This window comes from Chanos chanos, chromosome 7, assembly GCF_902362185.1.
Source record: "Chanos chanos chromosome 7, fChaCha1.1, whole genome shotgun sequence".
Taxonomy (NCBI): domain Eukaryota; kingdom Metazoa; phylum Chordata; class Actinopteri; order Gonorynchiformes; family Chanidae; genus Chanos; species Chanos chanos.
In genome coordinates, this window is record NC_044501.1 from 29,952,990 (window position 1) to 29,968,529 (window position 15,540).

At 41.8% G+C, this 15,540-nt stretch overlaps 1 protein-coding gene across 1 annotated transcript in view; it reads right to left on the reverse strand.

Annotated features, from left to right (window-relative positions):
- Nucleotides 1-9,349, reverse strand: part of mrc1a (mannose receptor, C type 1a) — a 26,203-nt gene extending 16,854 nt beyond the window's left edge. Inside the window, exons 1-9 of the mRNA XM_030779158.1 lie at nt 9,244-9,349; nt 7,847-8,388; nt 3,482-3,887; nt 2,993-3,166; nt 1,299-1,457; nt 1,088-1,201; nt 648-788; nt 339-521; nt 1-68 (exon numbers count right to left, since the gene is read on the reverse strand). The exon at nt 1-68 is cut by the window's left edge and continues 90 nt beyond it. Of these exons, the coding sequence (XP_030635018.1) occupies nt 1-68; nt 339-521; nt 648-788; nt 1,088-1,201; nt 1,299-1,457; nt 2,993-3,166; nt 3,482-3,887; nt 7,847-8,388; nt 9,244-9,349 (1,893 nt within the window). The remainder of the gene's footprint in view (nt 69-338; nt 522-647; nt 789-1,087; nt 1,202-1,298; nt 1,458-2,992; nt 3,167-3,481; nt 3,888-7,846; nt 8,389-9,243) is intronic.
- Between the last annotated feature and the right edge of the window lie 6,191 nt (nt 9,350-15,540).

A 15,540-nucleotide genomic window follows, 5' to 3' on the forward strand; every position in this document is an offset into this window, starting at 1 on the left:
GTCTGACCACTCAAACAGGTTCTGAATCCTCTGATCATTCAGACCAATCCAGAGTTCATCAGTGGCCACTGCAGGACACACACACACACACATACACATCTCATGGGACTGAGTAAAGAATTGGTTCAACAGAGCAATGGAAAACTCATCATGAGATTGAGGAAATTGGCAAAAATGATTGCGACCATTCAATTATGGGGCACATAATAATTAACTAGCGTGATGACATAATATGACATTCTGATTAAAAGCGCACGTGAAAACTAATGAGTCTTTGAGCATGTGTCTGTAAGTGTGTATCTGTCTGTTTCTGTGTGTGTGGGTGTACATGTACATACAGTATCCGCACTGTGAAATGATGAAACTGTGTTCTTCGATATTGTGAATGCTGGCCAGGTCAGCTTCATCTTTACGGCAGGCTGCCAGTGCGTCGCTCCACAACTTTTTGGTACGCTGAAGAGAGTAACAGTGACCCATGTATGGAATCCAGCCTGGAGGGCAGAAACTAGGGTACTCCTTACCTATCACACACACGCACACACACACACATGCCAGAAAGAGAGAGGGAGTGAGAAACAAAGAAAAACCAGAATGTGAGGTGATTTTGTGTGTAAATATGTACCTGTTTGTGTATGTATTGCTCTTACCTACAACAGGTGTGATGCTGGTAGAGTTGCCTTTGCGACAGATGTAACCAAGCTTCTTGCTGCATTCTTTGCTTTCCCACTTAGATGCTTTCCCAGCATTCATTGCAGCACAGTTGAGACCGGGTTCTAAGGATGGATGACCTATTGAGAGAGAGAGAGAGAGACTGACGTTCACATAACTAGAAAAGAGAATGTTTTATCACAGAGTCCTGTGTTTCAATCCAGGTCTCTTTGGTCCCTCCACCTTGGCCAGGCATTCATATGAACAAAACTGGTGATGTTTGTTGGCGGACAGCTAGTAGGGGTTCAAATCCCCATCTGTCCAACATGTCTCCCAAAGTGCATGGTGCATGGGAATTGTGGATGACCAAGTTGGGTGGGTAAAAAAGGGGGGGAAAGCAAAAAAAAAAGTGTGTGTGTGTGTGTGTGTGGCCCCTTACCTGGTGCCCAGTTTAGATATCTGAATGGGTTTCCATTGCTCCACTGCCAGCCACTCTGGAACTCCAGGCTGTTGAGCCCAGTCCAGAGAGAAGTTCCCAAATGATTAATCAAACCTAGATCATATCCAAACACAGTGTTAAACAAAAATACTGTACAACAACACATTAACTATTCATACACATACACATCTCCATACGTAAGCTACCACACCTGAGATATAAGTCTGCTCGTGTAGCTCAACAATGCTCAGAAGATCGGCTCCCTGCTGTTGGCAGCTTTTGCGTGCTTGATGCCATGTAAGTACAGACTGGGTATTCCTTTGATATAAAACTCCTGTCACCGGATCACTGTCCCAACCAACAGCAGATGCTGCGAAGACAGAAAAAAGAGAGAGAAAGAGAGAGAGAGAAATCACAATTAATTACTTTATTAATAAAGAGTTAACTTTCAGAGGGTCTCTGTCTGTGAATAGGTTAACCTTGTTTAACCTGAAGACAGCAGCATATGTGTTTATCAGAGCAGACATCATGAACAGACAAAAATGTTGAAAAGTGTGACATCAAAAATGATGCTTCCTCTTCATTTTCCTTACAACAGGAAAACACCATGAAAACAGACAGATAATTTTCTGCTTCCTGGTCCAGTTTTCATGCCTTTGTGTGTGTGTGTGTGTGTGTGTGTGTAGTAGTAGTAGTAGTACAGGATATGTTGTTGGTATTTGTGTGTGGCAGCAGGTCAGTTTCCAGACCTCATTAGAGCTGACCTTGGCTTTTATGGCCTTTGTCCTGGCCACAGGAAAAGTGAAAAAAAAAAGAAAAAGAATTCCACACGAAAGTTCCTACAAATCACTGTACTGTCCTCTACAAGCACAGTAGAGCAGTGTAGTTCCTATACCACTGGGTTCCTGCTGCCTTTTGAGAAGCATTACATCTACAGTCCTCGCTTAGCTGGTTTGGGGTGGGGGCATTGTCATTATCATGCCTTGATCCAAACAAGATGTTGTTATTGTTTGGTGGGGGGGGGGGGGGGGGCTTGGCGTGATTTTGACCCCCTTTCCCACCTCAGTTTGTGCCTCCGAACTTTCTAAATCACCTCCGCATCAACTCTCTCACACGGACGTCTCCCAGTCGCTCCCACTTCTCTCTTCACCTTTCACTTCTCTAAATTGCTTTGACTTCTCCCTTCCATCTCACCAAATTACACTGACTTATTTTTTGGCCTTGGTCTCTTTCCATGCAATTGAAGTTCTTGATCAGGACGCTGGACATTTTGCCACACCTCTGACCTGGAAATCACGCGTGAGGGTAATGACTGCTTAAGATCGTATTAACTGGAAGTATTTCTCTCAGCAAGAGAGAGTTTGGTCATTCCAGGCTGGCATGAAGTTTGTGAGTGTACTTGGCAAAACATTTACCTTTTTTTTTTTTTGTAAAAATATGAAATAAAGCACCTTGAAACATGATTAATTGGGTAAATTAACTTTAAGCTAACGCAGAAACCATCTCAGATAGCTAGTTAGCTTCTAAAAACCTGAATTACAGCTAGTTTCACTCACATGATGCAACTGTCAGAAAAGGCATCCCCATGATGTGGTTTTTATTTACAGTGTCTACAATGTAAGGTAGCTCCCACCTAACTCGCTTGGCCATTCCTTTGTGTATTTAAGACACTGAAGAAGAGTTTTGAAAAGAATACTGACAACAGTCATTGCTGTGCCGTTTGAGATGTTGGCAACTTCACACTACTAGTGTCGAAACACAGAAGGTTTGGTTAAGACTGTTAAACAGATTGATGTTACTAAAAAAAAAGAAGCTTTGGTTCAATGCTAACTCTGTTTGGTATGGACATTGAAGTAGCTGAACATATATCTGAATGAGGGAAAGTTTTGGTAATCTCTATCTTACATTTCGATGGGCAGAAGCCCCATTTCTTCTCTGTGTTGTAGTCTGTTTCCGTGGAGCACCAGAGCTGTCCGTCAGATCGCCCGGCCAGTGTGCACTCAGCATACCACTCCTCCCCAAATTTAAAAGGGAACTGGCAAGGGCGGCCAAAGGCATTCCCACCAATGGTAAACATCTCTGAAAAAGAGAGAGTATGGAAAATGAACATAAAGAGAGAGAGAGAGATTCCAAAGAAAGACATTATGAGATTGCTTGTTGCTTTACTGTATATGCAGAGAACTCTTAGACAGTTTACACTTAGGATAGGAATCAAAATTTGGGGTGGTGGTGGGGAGGTTAGTATATTTGGAGATTATGTCAAATCAGTGGTGTTGTATAGCTCCACCTAGAGGCAGCATTCATAATGCATTTTTACCACAGTCACAGCGAACCCATTTAGTCCAATTTTTATTAGACCTTCACAAACTTCAGACAGAGTTCAACCACCCTCACCTTCGTAACCATGGGAACAGAGGTCCACATTGCTGCCATAGATCTGCCAGCGGCTCCAGGTGCCCGAGCCTTTGTACACCATCACGTTTTTTTCATTCTTGTTGCCATAGTTGAAATGTAGTGCCTGGCCTTTTAGGCCAAACAGTGTCTCGTTCTTACACTCCCAGGCCTGTAGGGGGCTCAGCTCATTGCAGGGGACTAGTAGAACTTTGACCCAGTCTTTCAGGTCCTGAGCTCCCAGGCACAGCTTCAGTGAGATACTGAGGAGACGCGATGAGGAGACCCATCGGAACCTCTGGTTGTCTGAGGATGGGTCACATGGTGCAGCAACCACCACACTGGAGCTCACTGCCTTCACACACTTGTTGTGGGCGTCATTGTAGATTAGGAAAGAGCTGCTGTCTGTGTGTGTGTGTGTGTGTGTGTGTGTGTGTGCATGCGCGCATGCATTTGTGTGTTTGTGTTTGTGTTTGTGTGTGTGTTGGGGGGGGGGTGTCACACAGAAAGATTTTAGTAAAATATCTGTGATTTTAAGCACACATAAAATCAAATAAGGACAAATGTTTCATTTTCTTTCAACGAGAATGTCTTAGTCTTGACCAATTCACAAGCACTGACTGTTAACACTGGGACAGTTCTGACACTTAGAGGAGATGACTGAATGGCACGCAGCACAAATACTCATCAGTAGGGAGGATCTAAAGCCATTGAGAGTTATAACATAAAAAAATGGTAATAAATCATTACATGATTTGGCCAGTATGTTTTTTATGGTTTCCTTTTTGGTAGTGATTACTACTGCAATATCACAGCAATAGAAATGGGAATAATATGTGGTCTGAATATACAGTAGATATAGTATATATTCTATATCGTAAAATATATAGTTGCCAATGATGCAATTTGTTTGGCTGGGTTATTTAACATTGGCTTTATGATGAATTCACAATGTAGCCCTTTTTTCTCTCATTACCTCTTGCTGCACTTTTTTCTTTGTTTTTTTTTGTTTTTTGTTTTTTTTTCTGGACATATTCAGGGACTGTCCTCACTGTAGTTCTTTTACAGTTTAATGAACTCTACTTATGCACATATAATATACAATGTGCATCAGATGAATTGTTATGAAATTTCCCACTTTCAGGAAATAAACTGGTCAGATGTGAATCATCGCAGCCTGTCTTTTTCCTAATGAGGCTCCCTTGTGACAGTTATGAATTTTAGATTTTTCACAATGTAGTGTCACTCTCAACATGTGATGACAGAACATAACACAAATCTTTGACACCTGCAGAGATTCTCATAACCTGACAGTTTGGAAAATGTAAATTTGTGTTTTGCTAAACTCTCAAGCCTTTTTTTCCCCCCAACATCTAGTTATTATTTTATGCAAAGCAATTGTCTTTTTAACACTGCATTTTTTAACAGTACATCATTACTGTTCTGCATGAAAACTAAAATCAAGTCACAAAAACCACACACCCACAAACAACCACACATGCACAGTGGTTTGTGTGGAAATTGTGTCCTGGACGGAAGAGTATAAAATTTTGAGGTACGACACAGACCTTAAAGCAAGTCTACTCAGACACTTACAACCATTAATACAAATTCACATGTAAAAAAAAAATCTCACACACACTTACACGTACCTGTTTGAATGGTGGATTGCAAAGCCAAAAAGAGACCCAGAAGCACACAGAGAGGATAGTAGGATGTCATCTTCACTTTCTCATAGTTTAAGGTCCTTTTGAATGAGGAGCAATCCAGACACAGGACCTGTTTGTGAATGGCTTTCTTGTGTGTGTGTGTATGTGTGTGTGTGTGTGTGTCTGTGTGTATGTTCAGTTGTTGGTTATGGGCACGCAGTGAGACACAAACACTACTCTCTCTGCGTTTTAGCTGGGAGGAGTGTGTATCCTGTCCTATGGGGGGGTCGGACTGACGGGAATCTTGTTCCTAGTCACACTCCGTGTGTTTCCTACTTTTACTAAAGAGAGGAATGAATGGGCACAAATACTATAGAAAGCATATCTTAGGTATTTTCCCCACAAAACTGCATGTTTCCCATTTAACATGGCAAAGCAGAAGTATGTGTGTGTAATAGACCACTTCTTATGTGTTCAGACCTGGTACAACTGCTACAAGAAGCAAAACTGAAACAAAACTTCTTTGTCTGTGTTCATCTTTCTTTCTTTCTTTCTTTCTTTCTTTCTTTCTTTCTTTCTTTCTTTCTTTCTTCCTCTCTTTCTCCCTCTCTTTCTCTCTTTCTTTCTTTCTCTCTCTCTCTCTCTCTCTCTTTCTCTGTGTGTGTGTGTGTGTGTGTGGATTCACCTCTTTCCAGGGACACATTGATCTGCAGGCAGCAAATACTGGAGGAACAAAATCCATCATTTCCACCCTCCTAGATTTAAAACAGACAATTACACTGCGCAGGATGGTTTTCATTTATCATACTTCAATGCACAGACACACACACGCACACATGCAGGCGCGCGCACGCACACACACACACACACGCGCGCGCGCGCACACACACGCACACACACACTCTCAAAAGGAGCAGTTCTCAGTGTTCCCAAAGCATAAGAGGAGACCTCACGTAGTGATGCTAGTTTAGTCACTGGGAAATCTGAGGATGACGGTGTGCATGTTGGGAAAAGTAAGCCCTAAATCTTACCTACAGAAAGAGAAGTTCCTCTTAAGTTTGATACCAGAAACCAAGACATGCACATCTGAGTCAATGTGTGTAGATGTCTGTATCTGCTCTATAATGTGCATGAAGATAACAGTGATGAATTTTGGTGAAACCACACTCGGCCATCAGAGGAGCACAGGAAAAATGAATGAGAGAACGCAGAGAAAGAAAAATGTTTTGACTGACACATCATGTGTAGAGAAGAGAAGAGAAGAGAAGAGAAAAGAAGAGAAGAGAAGAGAAGAGAAAATGGGGAAAAAGTGACAAAGGTGATGAAAGGAACAGAGAACGGAAAAGAAAAGTGAGTTGAAGACACATAAATATTGGGTATCATTACGAGAACTGTGTAGAAAATGCTGACCTAGGGGGTCAGAGAGACAATGGTGGCCTAGCAGGACCTGTGGATCAGCAGAGAGGAAAAGACTGGATGAAGGTTCAGAGCTTAAGAACAGGAAAATGAGGGAAATCCTGTTTCCTGTCCTGGATGAGAGTGGGGTGATTAAAGGCTGCATGTAAGGCCTGTACTGAAGTTAAACCAGACAGAGAGAGAGAGAGAGAGAGAGAGTTTCAGATTGATAAAGAGAGGGAGAAAGGAGAAGTAGATGGAATCTATAGAGCCTTTGGAGAATGAAATTTTGCTGCAACAAACACACACACACACACACACACACACACAGGAGAGCGGGAAAGGCATCACCACAAACTTTTTTTTTCTTTTTTTTTTTTTTGGAAAATAATTTTTATTCCTTTTACAAATTAAAGTGTTTCATTTAGTACAACAGCATGAGAGAAAATAAATCATGCCTCTTTATTATAAAATCCATTCAAAACGACATAAGCGATTCATATATATATATATATATATAGTGTAGATATAATGTATCACTATATATATAGTAGTTTTGGGGAGGTGGGGGGGGGGTGGCAGGAATAGGGTCTAGGGTGGAGGGAATTTGGGGGGAAAACACAGGGGAAGTAAGATAACACACTGAGACAACACTGAATCCCCAGTTAGAGGCACTTCATCAAATTTGGATCTATGTGAAGCACCACAGTTGAACACTTTTTTTTTTCTTTCTTTCTTTTTTCTTTTTTTTTGGTTTCTGTTCTCAACGCTTTCCTAAGAAATGCTGTCTTGTCACAGTAGAGCCTTAGTGACCTACTATTAAGTCACGCACTCTGATCATCAGGCCCATACAATGTCTGAGTTTCATCTGAAGTGGTGGTTAGTGATGCAGTGACTCAGCAGAGATTAGTTTGTACCCATGCAAAAATGTCATTCTGGAGGAAACCTGCCTCTTTTTTTTCTCTCTTATGAGACTGGACCCCAAATACCCATTTTCCTCATGTTCTCCTTAGCACAATCTCAAGTTCTGGAAACCTGTTCCATATCTCATTATTGATGGTTGCTGGGCAATGCAACATTTCCATTGGTCGTTTTTGCATGATTGGCGCTTTCATCAGAACATCCTTTCCGTGTTGAAGATCCTCAGTTTGGTCATGAAGTTGAAGTAGATGTAAGCGAGGCAGACGAGTAAGTTCTTCATCACGTAGAGGACTGGCGTGACGAAGCCGAAAATGGCAATGAGCGCCACGCGGACAAACAGGAAGGGGAGGTCTTGCAGGGCCACGCCCAGAGGGGAGAGGAGGGGACTGCGGGGCATGACGATGAGTCGGAGCGTGGAGAGAAAGCTGAAGATGTAGATGGGCAACACCCAACCGGAAAAGCAGACGTATGTGTTTCCAGCCACGCGCACCATCTCGGCCGTGTCCATCCAGAACAAGAAGCTGTCCACAAACACCTCTGCCCGGGCGTCGCTTGCCAGTAAGAAGCGCAGTGGGCCCGAGTACGGAGCGTACGGAGGGATCTGGAATGCCGAGACCGTCGCACCAGGAGTACCTGGAACAACAGGAACCCCGGAAACGCCGGGAATGCCGGGAATGCCGGGGACATTTTGGAGGCCTGAACGGGAGTTGAGGCTTGTCATGGTGAATGTTCGATCTTGGTTGCCAGGCAACCCTGGAACCGTTCCGTTCGCCTCCAGTCGAGGCCCTATGCCATTCTGGTTCCCGTTCTGCGCCGTGGTTTGCGTTGCAGCGGCGGCCGTCGTGGCCGGGGCGGGGCCAGTCGCTGCAGCGATGATAGGGTTCACCGGCTCCACGCGTGTAAGCACGGCAGAGGGGATGTCTGCGTTTCTAACCAGTTCATTGGCTGAAAACACAAACACACACACATACACCAAGTTAGTAGAGTGTTTCCAAGCTTGTTGACTTTTTAATTTAATTTGTACATTTAGTTGTACAAATATTTGTGTCAGATAGGGTCTAATAAAATTTTAGTGTATAAAGGTACCACTCTCACCACAACTAGCAGTGACCCCGCTCACAGACTACATCCCTGTCAAACGCCTCAGTAACCATAACAGGATGAATCTGGGATATGTTTCTGGACTTTTTTTTTAGTTCCAGCTCAGTGAGCTCCATGTAGGACGTAAATTAGAGCAAAGTGTGTGTTTAGCATCATGTTCCTGATATCTGTCAATAGAGTCTCTGCAATGGAGAGTGCACAGTCAGCATTTTGCTCTGAGAAGCTGACCGAAAGAATTAAGTGTTTCCTTTCTGCTTCCTGACACGAACGGGGGCGTCTGAGGATTTTTTTTTTTTCTTATTTTGTGGTTGCAAAATTCTGAGAACTTGGGGTGGAGTTTTGAACTCTCATTTTCACTTTTGAATTCTGTTGAATCCTGAGTGTTTACAGTGAGTGCAGAATTACACAGTTTAGGTCACAGAACACAACATGCATATAAAGGTAATGAGTTTGTTTTGAGGAGTAACTGGTTCACTTTATTCAGGTTTTTTTTTTAAATAAGCTCAATGAACTGAAAAAAACCCCAAACAAACAAACAAAAAGACAAGAGTAACTGGTTCAGAATTACTTTAGTGCATTTAGTAATTAGACTAATTCAGAATTAGTTTAGTTTTGTGTGAGTATAATGTGTAGAGAAAAGAATGTATAATGTATAATGTAATGTAAGGAGTATATAGATTATATGGAGTGTATTTGTACCTTGGCCAGTGAGTCTGCAATGACGGATTCTCTCTACGATGTCAATGCAGATGAGAGAGAAGAGAACAAGAGACACGGGCACCTCAGTGAATGTGTCAAACTTCATACTATTACTAATTTGTACCTATAAGAAAGAGAGAGAGAGAGAGAGAGTGAGAGAGAGAGAGAGAGAAAACCAATGAAAACCAGTAATATGATAGAAAATCAGTAATATCAGATATTTTATATGTTAGATCATTACAGTGGGAGGGACACCAGGACAAAATTGGGACAAGGAAGTGAAAAGCCAATACAGTTTCTTTAATCAAATCACCACCTTACTGTGATGCATCACAAACAAACAGAAAGACTGTAAAAGAACTCCAGGTACCTGTCTGGAATGTACCCACCTTGAAGAACATAAAACCATCATAAGAAATCATTTGAAATAGGGAAAGGTTTTATTTCATTTCTTTTACTGTGTATGTTTTATACTAATCTATTAATCTTCCCTGTTCCACCTCTGTACCATCCAGTATCTCTGGTATTCCAACAAGGTCCATTCCAAAAAGACTTATCTTTCTCACTCTCCGTTTCTCTTTCACCTCCTTTTTTCTAGGGCGTGACCTCTGCTTTGACTGTTCTGCCAAAATCCTGGTGCTTACCTGCACTTTAAATCAGCCCCTTTCTTTCCAATTTTCAGCACCAAACAGGGGTTTCTAAATTAATATGTTGTCATTGGAAAACCTCTCTAGACTGGGAATAACAGCTGGGAATGGTTCGGGTTGGCTGTTTACATGTTGGGAACGCATTCTGACGTAGCTAGTAGGAAATCAGGTCTACTCTGCTATTTCCTCAGGTGCATAACTAATTCCTTCTGGATTCTAGTCATGTTTAGACAGCCTTTCCCCAGCTATGAGTGCTGACTTTTCTGGGGATTCATTCTAAGACTTGTGAAAACTGAGTAAGAGAAGAGACAAATAAAATCAAACACGCTTCCTTTGGAAATGGTCCGGAAATAACTTTTAGTGAGTTGTCAGAATTTGTTCAACTGGGTCGTTGTGAAACTAAGGAATTTGCTTTGGCAGCAGGAGAGGCCAGAGGTTAATAATGGTCATCTTTATGGGTTCTCTGCTTAAAGCAAACAGAGTGCAAGCAGTCGGCACTAAGAGCTGATAGGACGTGCACACACACACACACACACACACACACACACACAGACATGCATACATACATGCACATAGCACATCCACACCCATTCAGAGGAGGTAAGGGAATGGTCGGCTGTAACAACTGTGATTCATCAAATTGATTTTAACAGAAATGGTGAACGCTAAACGCTGAACACTGAATGCCGAACTCAAACCTGTCCCCCCCTTTTTTAAGTACTAAAAACCCTCCCTTCCAGCCCCGCAGATAAACTCTAGCAGGAAACAAACTCTGACAGGCACTTACTACACTGACAAAGGGATGAGAACACTACAAACTGGTCCAGCTTATGGCTCCATTTCCAAATTTAGTAGGTTCAGTGAACACTGTGTGTCACATATCACTTTGCAGAACCAAAATCATGGCTCTGTGTCAGAGAGGTGAAAATGACATTTAAATACAGTTTACCAGGATGCTGAGAGGGAACAGAGGTAGCTTAAATAAAGCAGAGAGAGAGAGAGAGAGAGAGAGAGTAATGCTGTTTACCTCAGAGCTGGCTATGAGAAATGCAAAACAAGGCAAAGTGGAAAGGATCACATAGGCCAGGGCAACTGGTCTCCTAGAGACATAGGGAGAGAGAGAGAGAGAGAGAGAGAGAGAGAGAGAGAGAAGGAGAGAGAGAGGGGAAAGGAACTGAATTTCTAAATAAAGTTGTATAGTTGTATACAACAGACATTTGGGGTTAACGTCAATGCTAATCAAACATCTAACAGCAAAACATCAGTCAAACTGTCAGCCTGTGGCATTATAATGTGTAAAATGAAACCAAACTTATTCAAACACATCACTGACACAAGAAAAACGAATCAAACGCAAACTCAAATACAGATACGTAGACACAACGCCACCTCAGATGCAGCAGTTCAGCCGTAACTCAAAACTTAGGCTAGACTCTCTCAGAGTTGGTGACTTAAACTTGCCAAGAGGACAAAAAGCCAAGCTAAGGAGTGACTTTCAGTTATGTAGAGAAGAGCTCTGAATGTTCCAGAACTGGTCCAACTGTACAAAAAAAACTACATTAAAAAACCACACGCACACCTGTTGAGATTACGAGATTCCTGTAAACTGAAGATTAAAATCATAGCATAACACACACACACACACACACACACACACACACACAGGGCAACAAGCCCAAACACAAAATCACAGACATACACATAAACACACACAAGTACAAGTACACATACAAGTACACATGTACATGTATGATATGTTTGATCATGGATAAACAGCCCAGTCTCTCACACAACAGTCTCACTCACCATTTCTTTCTCCCCACTAGAGCTTTCTTCTTCATGAATACCATGTATTTGATGGGAAGCCACACCAACAGGGCCACAGACGTGACGTAAGCCACGGAGGAGGCCACTATGAGCCAGTATGCCGTGGTGGCGTCTCCCGGAGGCTTCGCTGAACTCTTCACCCGGGCCACGATGGCAGCGAATCGTTGCATGACGATGAAGAGGGGAACGGACAGGGCGGCGAACTGCAGCACCTCACACAAGGCAAACTTCAGTCGGCTTCCAGAGCCCATGCCGAAAAGGAGCAGAGAGGACACCCCTCAAAAAAAGAGAAAAAAAAAGGGAAAAAAAAAAAAAAAAGAAAAAAGGAGGGGGGAAACTAGAGGAGAACAGGTGTCGAGGTTATTGTTGTTGTTTTTTTATTGTTGTTGTTGTTGTTGTCGGTCTCCACTAGCATGTTCTTCTGGCCCCTGTGGCGCTAACAGGGGGGCAGCAGGTTTGGTTGCTTACTCTGCAGTCGCTTTTGTGTGGTCACATTACCCTAGGCTCTGGGCCTGACCCACACACACACACACACACACACACACACACACACCACACACACACTGACCAGTACACTAACAAAGCCCAGCAGACAAAAGAACACAGACACTGGTAATGCTTGACCAAAGCATATAAACAGAGAACATTTTCATGACAGAGACAGTCCTTAGAGGTGAATGACAGAGTGATTAGTACAGGAGTGCAGTAACCTTGACACAAATACTCTTACAGTACTCACTGGAATTGTAGTTTTATGAGTCACTCTCGAATACCTGTATTAGTTACACACACAGTTTGAGCGAGAGAAAGAGAGAGAGAGAGCAAGAGTGAGAGTGAGAGTGTCTGAGTGCGCACATCAACCATTGCCAACTGTGCAATGCAATAGATGACTTTGAATCTCAGAGCTCGAATTGTGAAAAAAAGAACCATTAAAACCTAACTCTCTGCTTCCATCTGGTGATTTATCGATACCCTACACTCTGGTCTACAGCTGGCCCATGAAAGATTGGACCTTACAAACACTAGCTGACTTCAGACTAACTGAGCTTCTCTTTCCAAAGGCACTAATAGATAACTTGTGCAGTTATTCCCCCAAGACTAGAAAATGTATAGCTTAAAAAAACTTTTATAAACTGTTGTATACTGTAATTGTATAATTGCTGACACAGTATTGTACTGTAGTTTATTGCTTTTATATATATATATATATATATATATATATATATATATATGTATATAATTTTTTTTTATCTTTTTACTGTATTTATTGTTGTTGTTTTCAAGCCTGAGGGTGACATGCAAATTTCATACAGATGGCAATAAAGAGCTTTGATGTTGACTTTGAAATAGAAGTAAAGGAACATTTGGCATCAGCATCTCATCACGTAAGACTCATTCTCTGCGTGGCTGCCAACCCAGTCTGCAATACTGATGACTTCCCCTTAGAAATTCCCTCGGAAGAGTCAGTTTAGTTGTTCTGTGGGTGAGCATTATGTTATTCAGGAGTGAATCTGCTACACCAGCATTTTGGTCATCATGTTTAGGAGAAGTAAAAGAGTGTGTGTGTGTGTGTGTGCGCGTGTGCGTGTGCAGTTGTCTGTGGAACTGGAAATCAAAAACTGGTGTGTGCGTGCATGTATGTGTGTTGTGTGCGCATGTATGTGTGTACGCGTGTGTGCGTGCCTGCGTGTGTTTGTGTGTGTGTGTGTTTATGTTTTGTGTGTGTCCGTATATGTAAGTGTGCATGTATCTGTGTGTGTGTGTGTAACAGGATCAGGATTAGATGGGCTACTCTATATTTGGTGGTGTCTTCAGTTTACACTGATTTCTACAGACCAGATGGAGAGAGAGAGAGAGAGAGAGAGAGAGAGAGAGAGGGGGGCTAATTTTAGAAGCTGCAGAGAGGCACTTTCTCAGACGGTGCCTCAGGCCTTCCCAAACTCCCAGGCCCTCATTCCCAGCCTTGGCCTAACGCTGGGGAAACATTCTGTCAACACTCATTTAAACCTCACTCAAGTAAACCCCAGATTGCAACCCTCATTTTGTTCGCAACCATCAAAACCTCAGACAGAGAGAGGAAATTATTAATACATTTTGGTAGAAAGTATTGTCTGGTTGTCTGTTTTCTCACTGTCTATACAGTGCCATGTATAGTCTTATCTGTGTCCCGAAAGGCTACATATTAAATATTAGAAATATTAATATTTTGTAAAAGGCTCAAGGAAAGTGAATCAGAACAATTGTATAATCCGATAGTGAACAGTAGACAGAGAAGATGGATTGCAATACCCTCAAAACACACACACACACACAAACACGCCTATATTCATATCCTAGTGGGGACTTCCCATTGACTCCCATTATCCTGTAACTAACGAATACTAACTATCCCTAACTCTAACCCTAACCTTAAACAAAGAAATGTTTTGACACTTTTTGTTTTATCAGCAACAACAATATAGTTTAGAAAAACATTGTTCTCCTAGTGGGGATGAACATTTTGGTCCCCACAAGGCAATTTTGTCAGACCATGCTATCTTACTGGGTAAGATACCCATGCTATCTTACCAGAAAGATACAAATACATGGTGTACACACACACACACACACACACACACACACACAGAGTCACATATTCTAAGTTAGCCACCGGCTCTGTGTGTGTGTGTGTGTGTGTGTGTGTGTGTGTGTGTGTGTATGTATATGTGTATGCAATGGATGCTGGGAAATGAAGTTCCTGAAAGTGTACAAATCCTAATAATCTGAATGTATTTGTCTACTCTCTGGTAAATATTACTAGACATTTCAAACTTTTTTATTTTATTTCTAATCATGTACATATTATATATCATGATCTAGATGAAATAACATTAAGATTTTATAAAGATTTAACAGCTCAAAGCATGAAAACAAAAACAAAAATTTTAGCAAAAATGTACAAGACAATTGTAACATTAATATTACAGTGAAAAAGTGTTTTACACTTTTCCCAGCAAATAATCACAGTTTGGCAAAAAGTGAAATCAAGATGTAACAATTTGCCAATATCTGAAGAGGAGAGTAATGAGATAAAAGGGGTTAATTTAAATAAAATACGAATGTTTTTCATAGCACGCTCTAAATGATGGCCTGTGACTTCGATGTCACCAACTGTAAAAGATTATTATCAACATTCTGCTTTGCGTTCAGTTTTATTCTTAATTTGAATGGTAGAGGGCACTCTCTCACTCCATCCTATTCCCTAAACATCCCCACATATAGGTGTTTAATGTTAGGATAAGCATCATAGTTGTGGTTATAGGGGTAATTATCTTATAAAATAGTCCTTCTGCATTGGAGATGGAGAATGAAGTCAGCCCTGAATGTCTTTAGTCATTCTGAAGGGTCCGCGCGCTTCTATTAATGGTCTTAGGCTATATTAATAAAGTAGTCGATGCCTAATATTACACGTAAGATCATTGTCATGCTATGCCTCGCAGAAGCTGTGCTCTGTGTAATGGAAGAGAGGGCTTCTTTTATGTAACGTAATGTTAACATCCATAGTTGGCTATCTGTGGCATATAACAAAAACGGCACTTAAACGCAGAAATATTTCTTTTCCGTAATTTTAGTAATCTTGTTTTAAACAACCTTCCTTTAAACCCTCTGAATAAACTCAGATTAACAAAAACTTTTTTTTCCCTTACAAACACTCGCCACACACTTGTTGCTACATTAGTCCCGCGAGAGGGGTCTCGTGGAGGGTTGACCCCGCCGCTCCCAGCCCCAGCTGACAGCTGCGCTCGCGCACGGTTTCTGACTTTCGCAGTCTGCCCCCGGTACC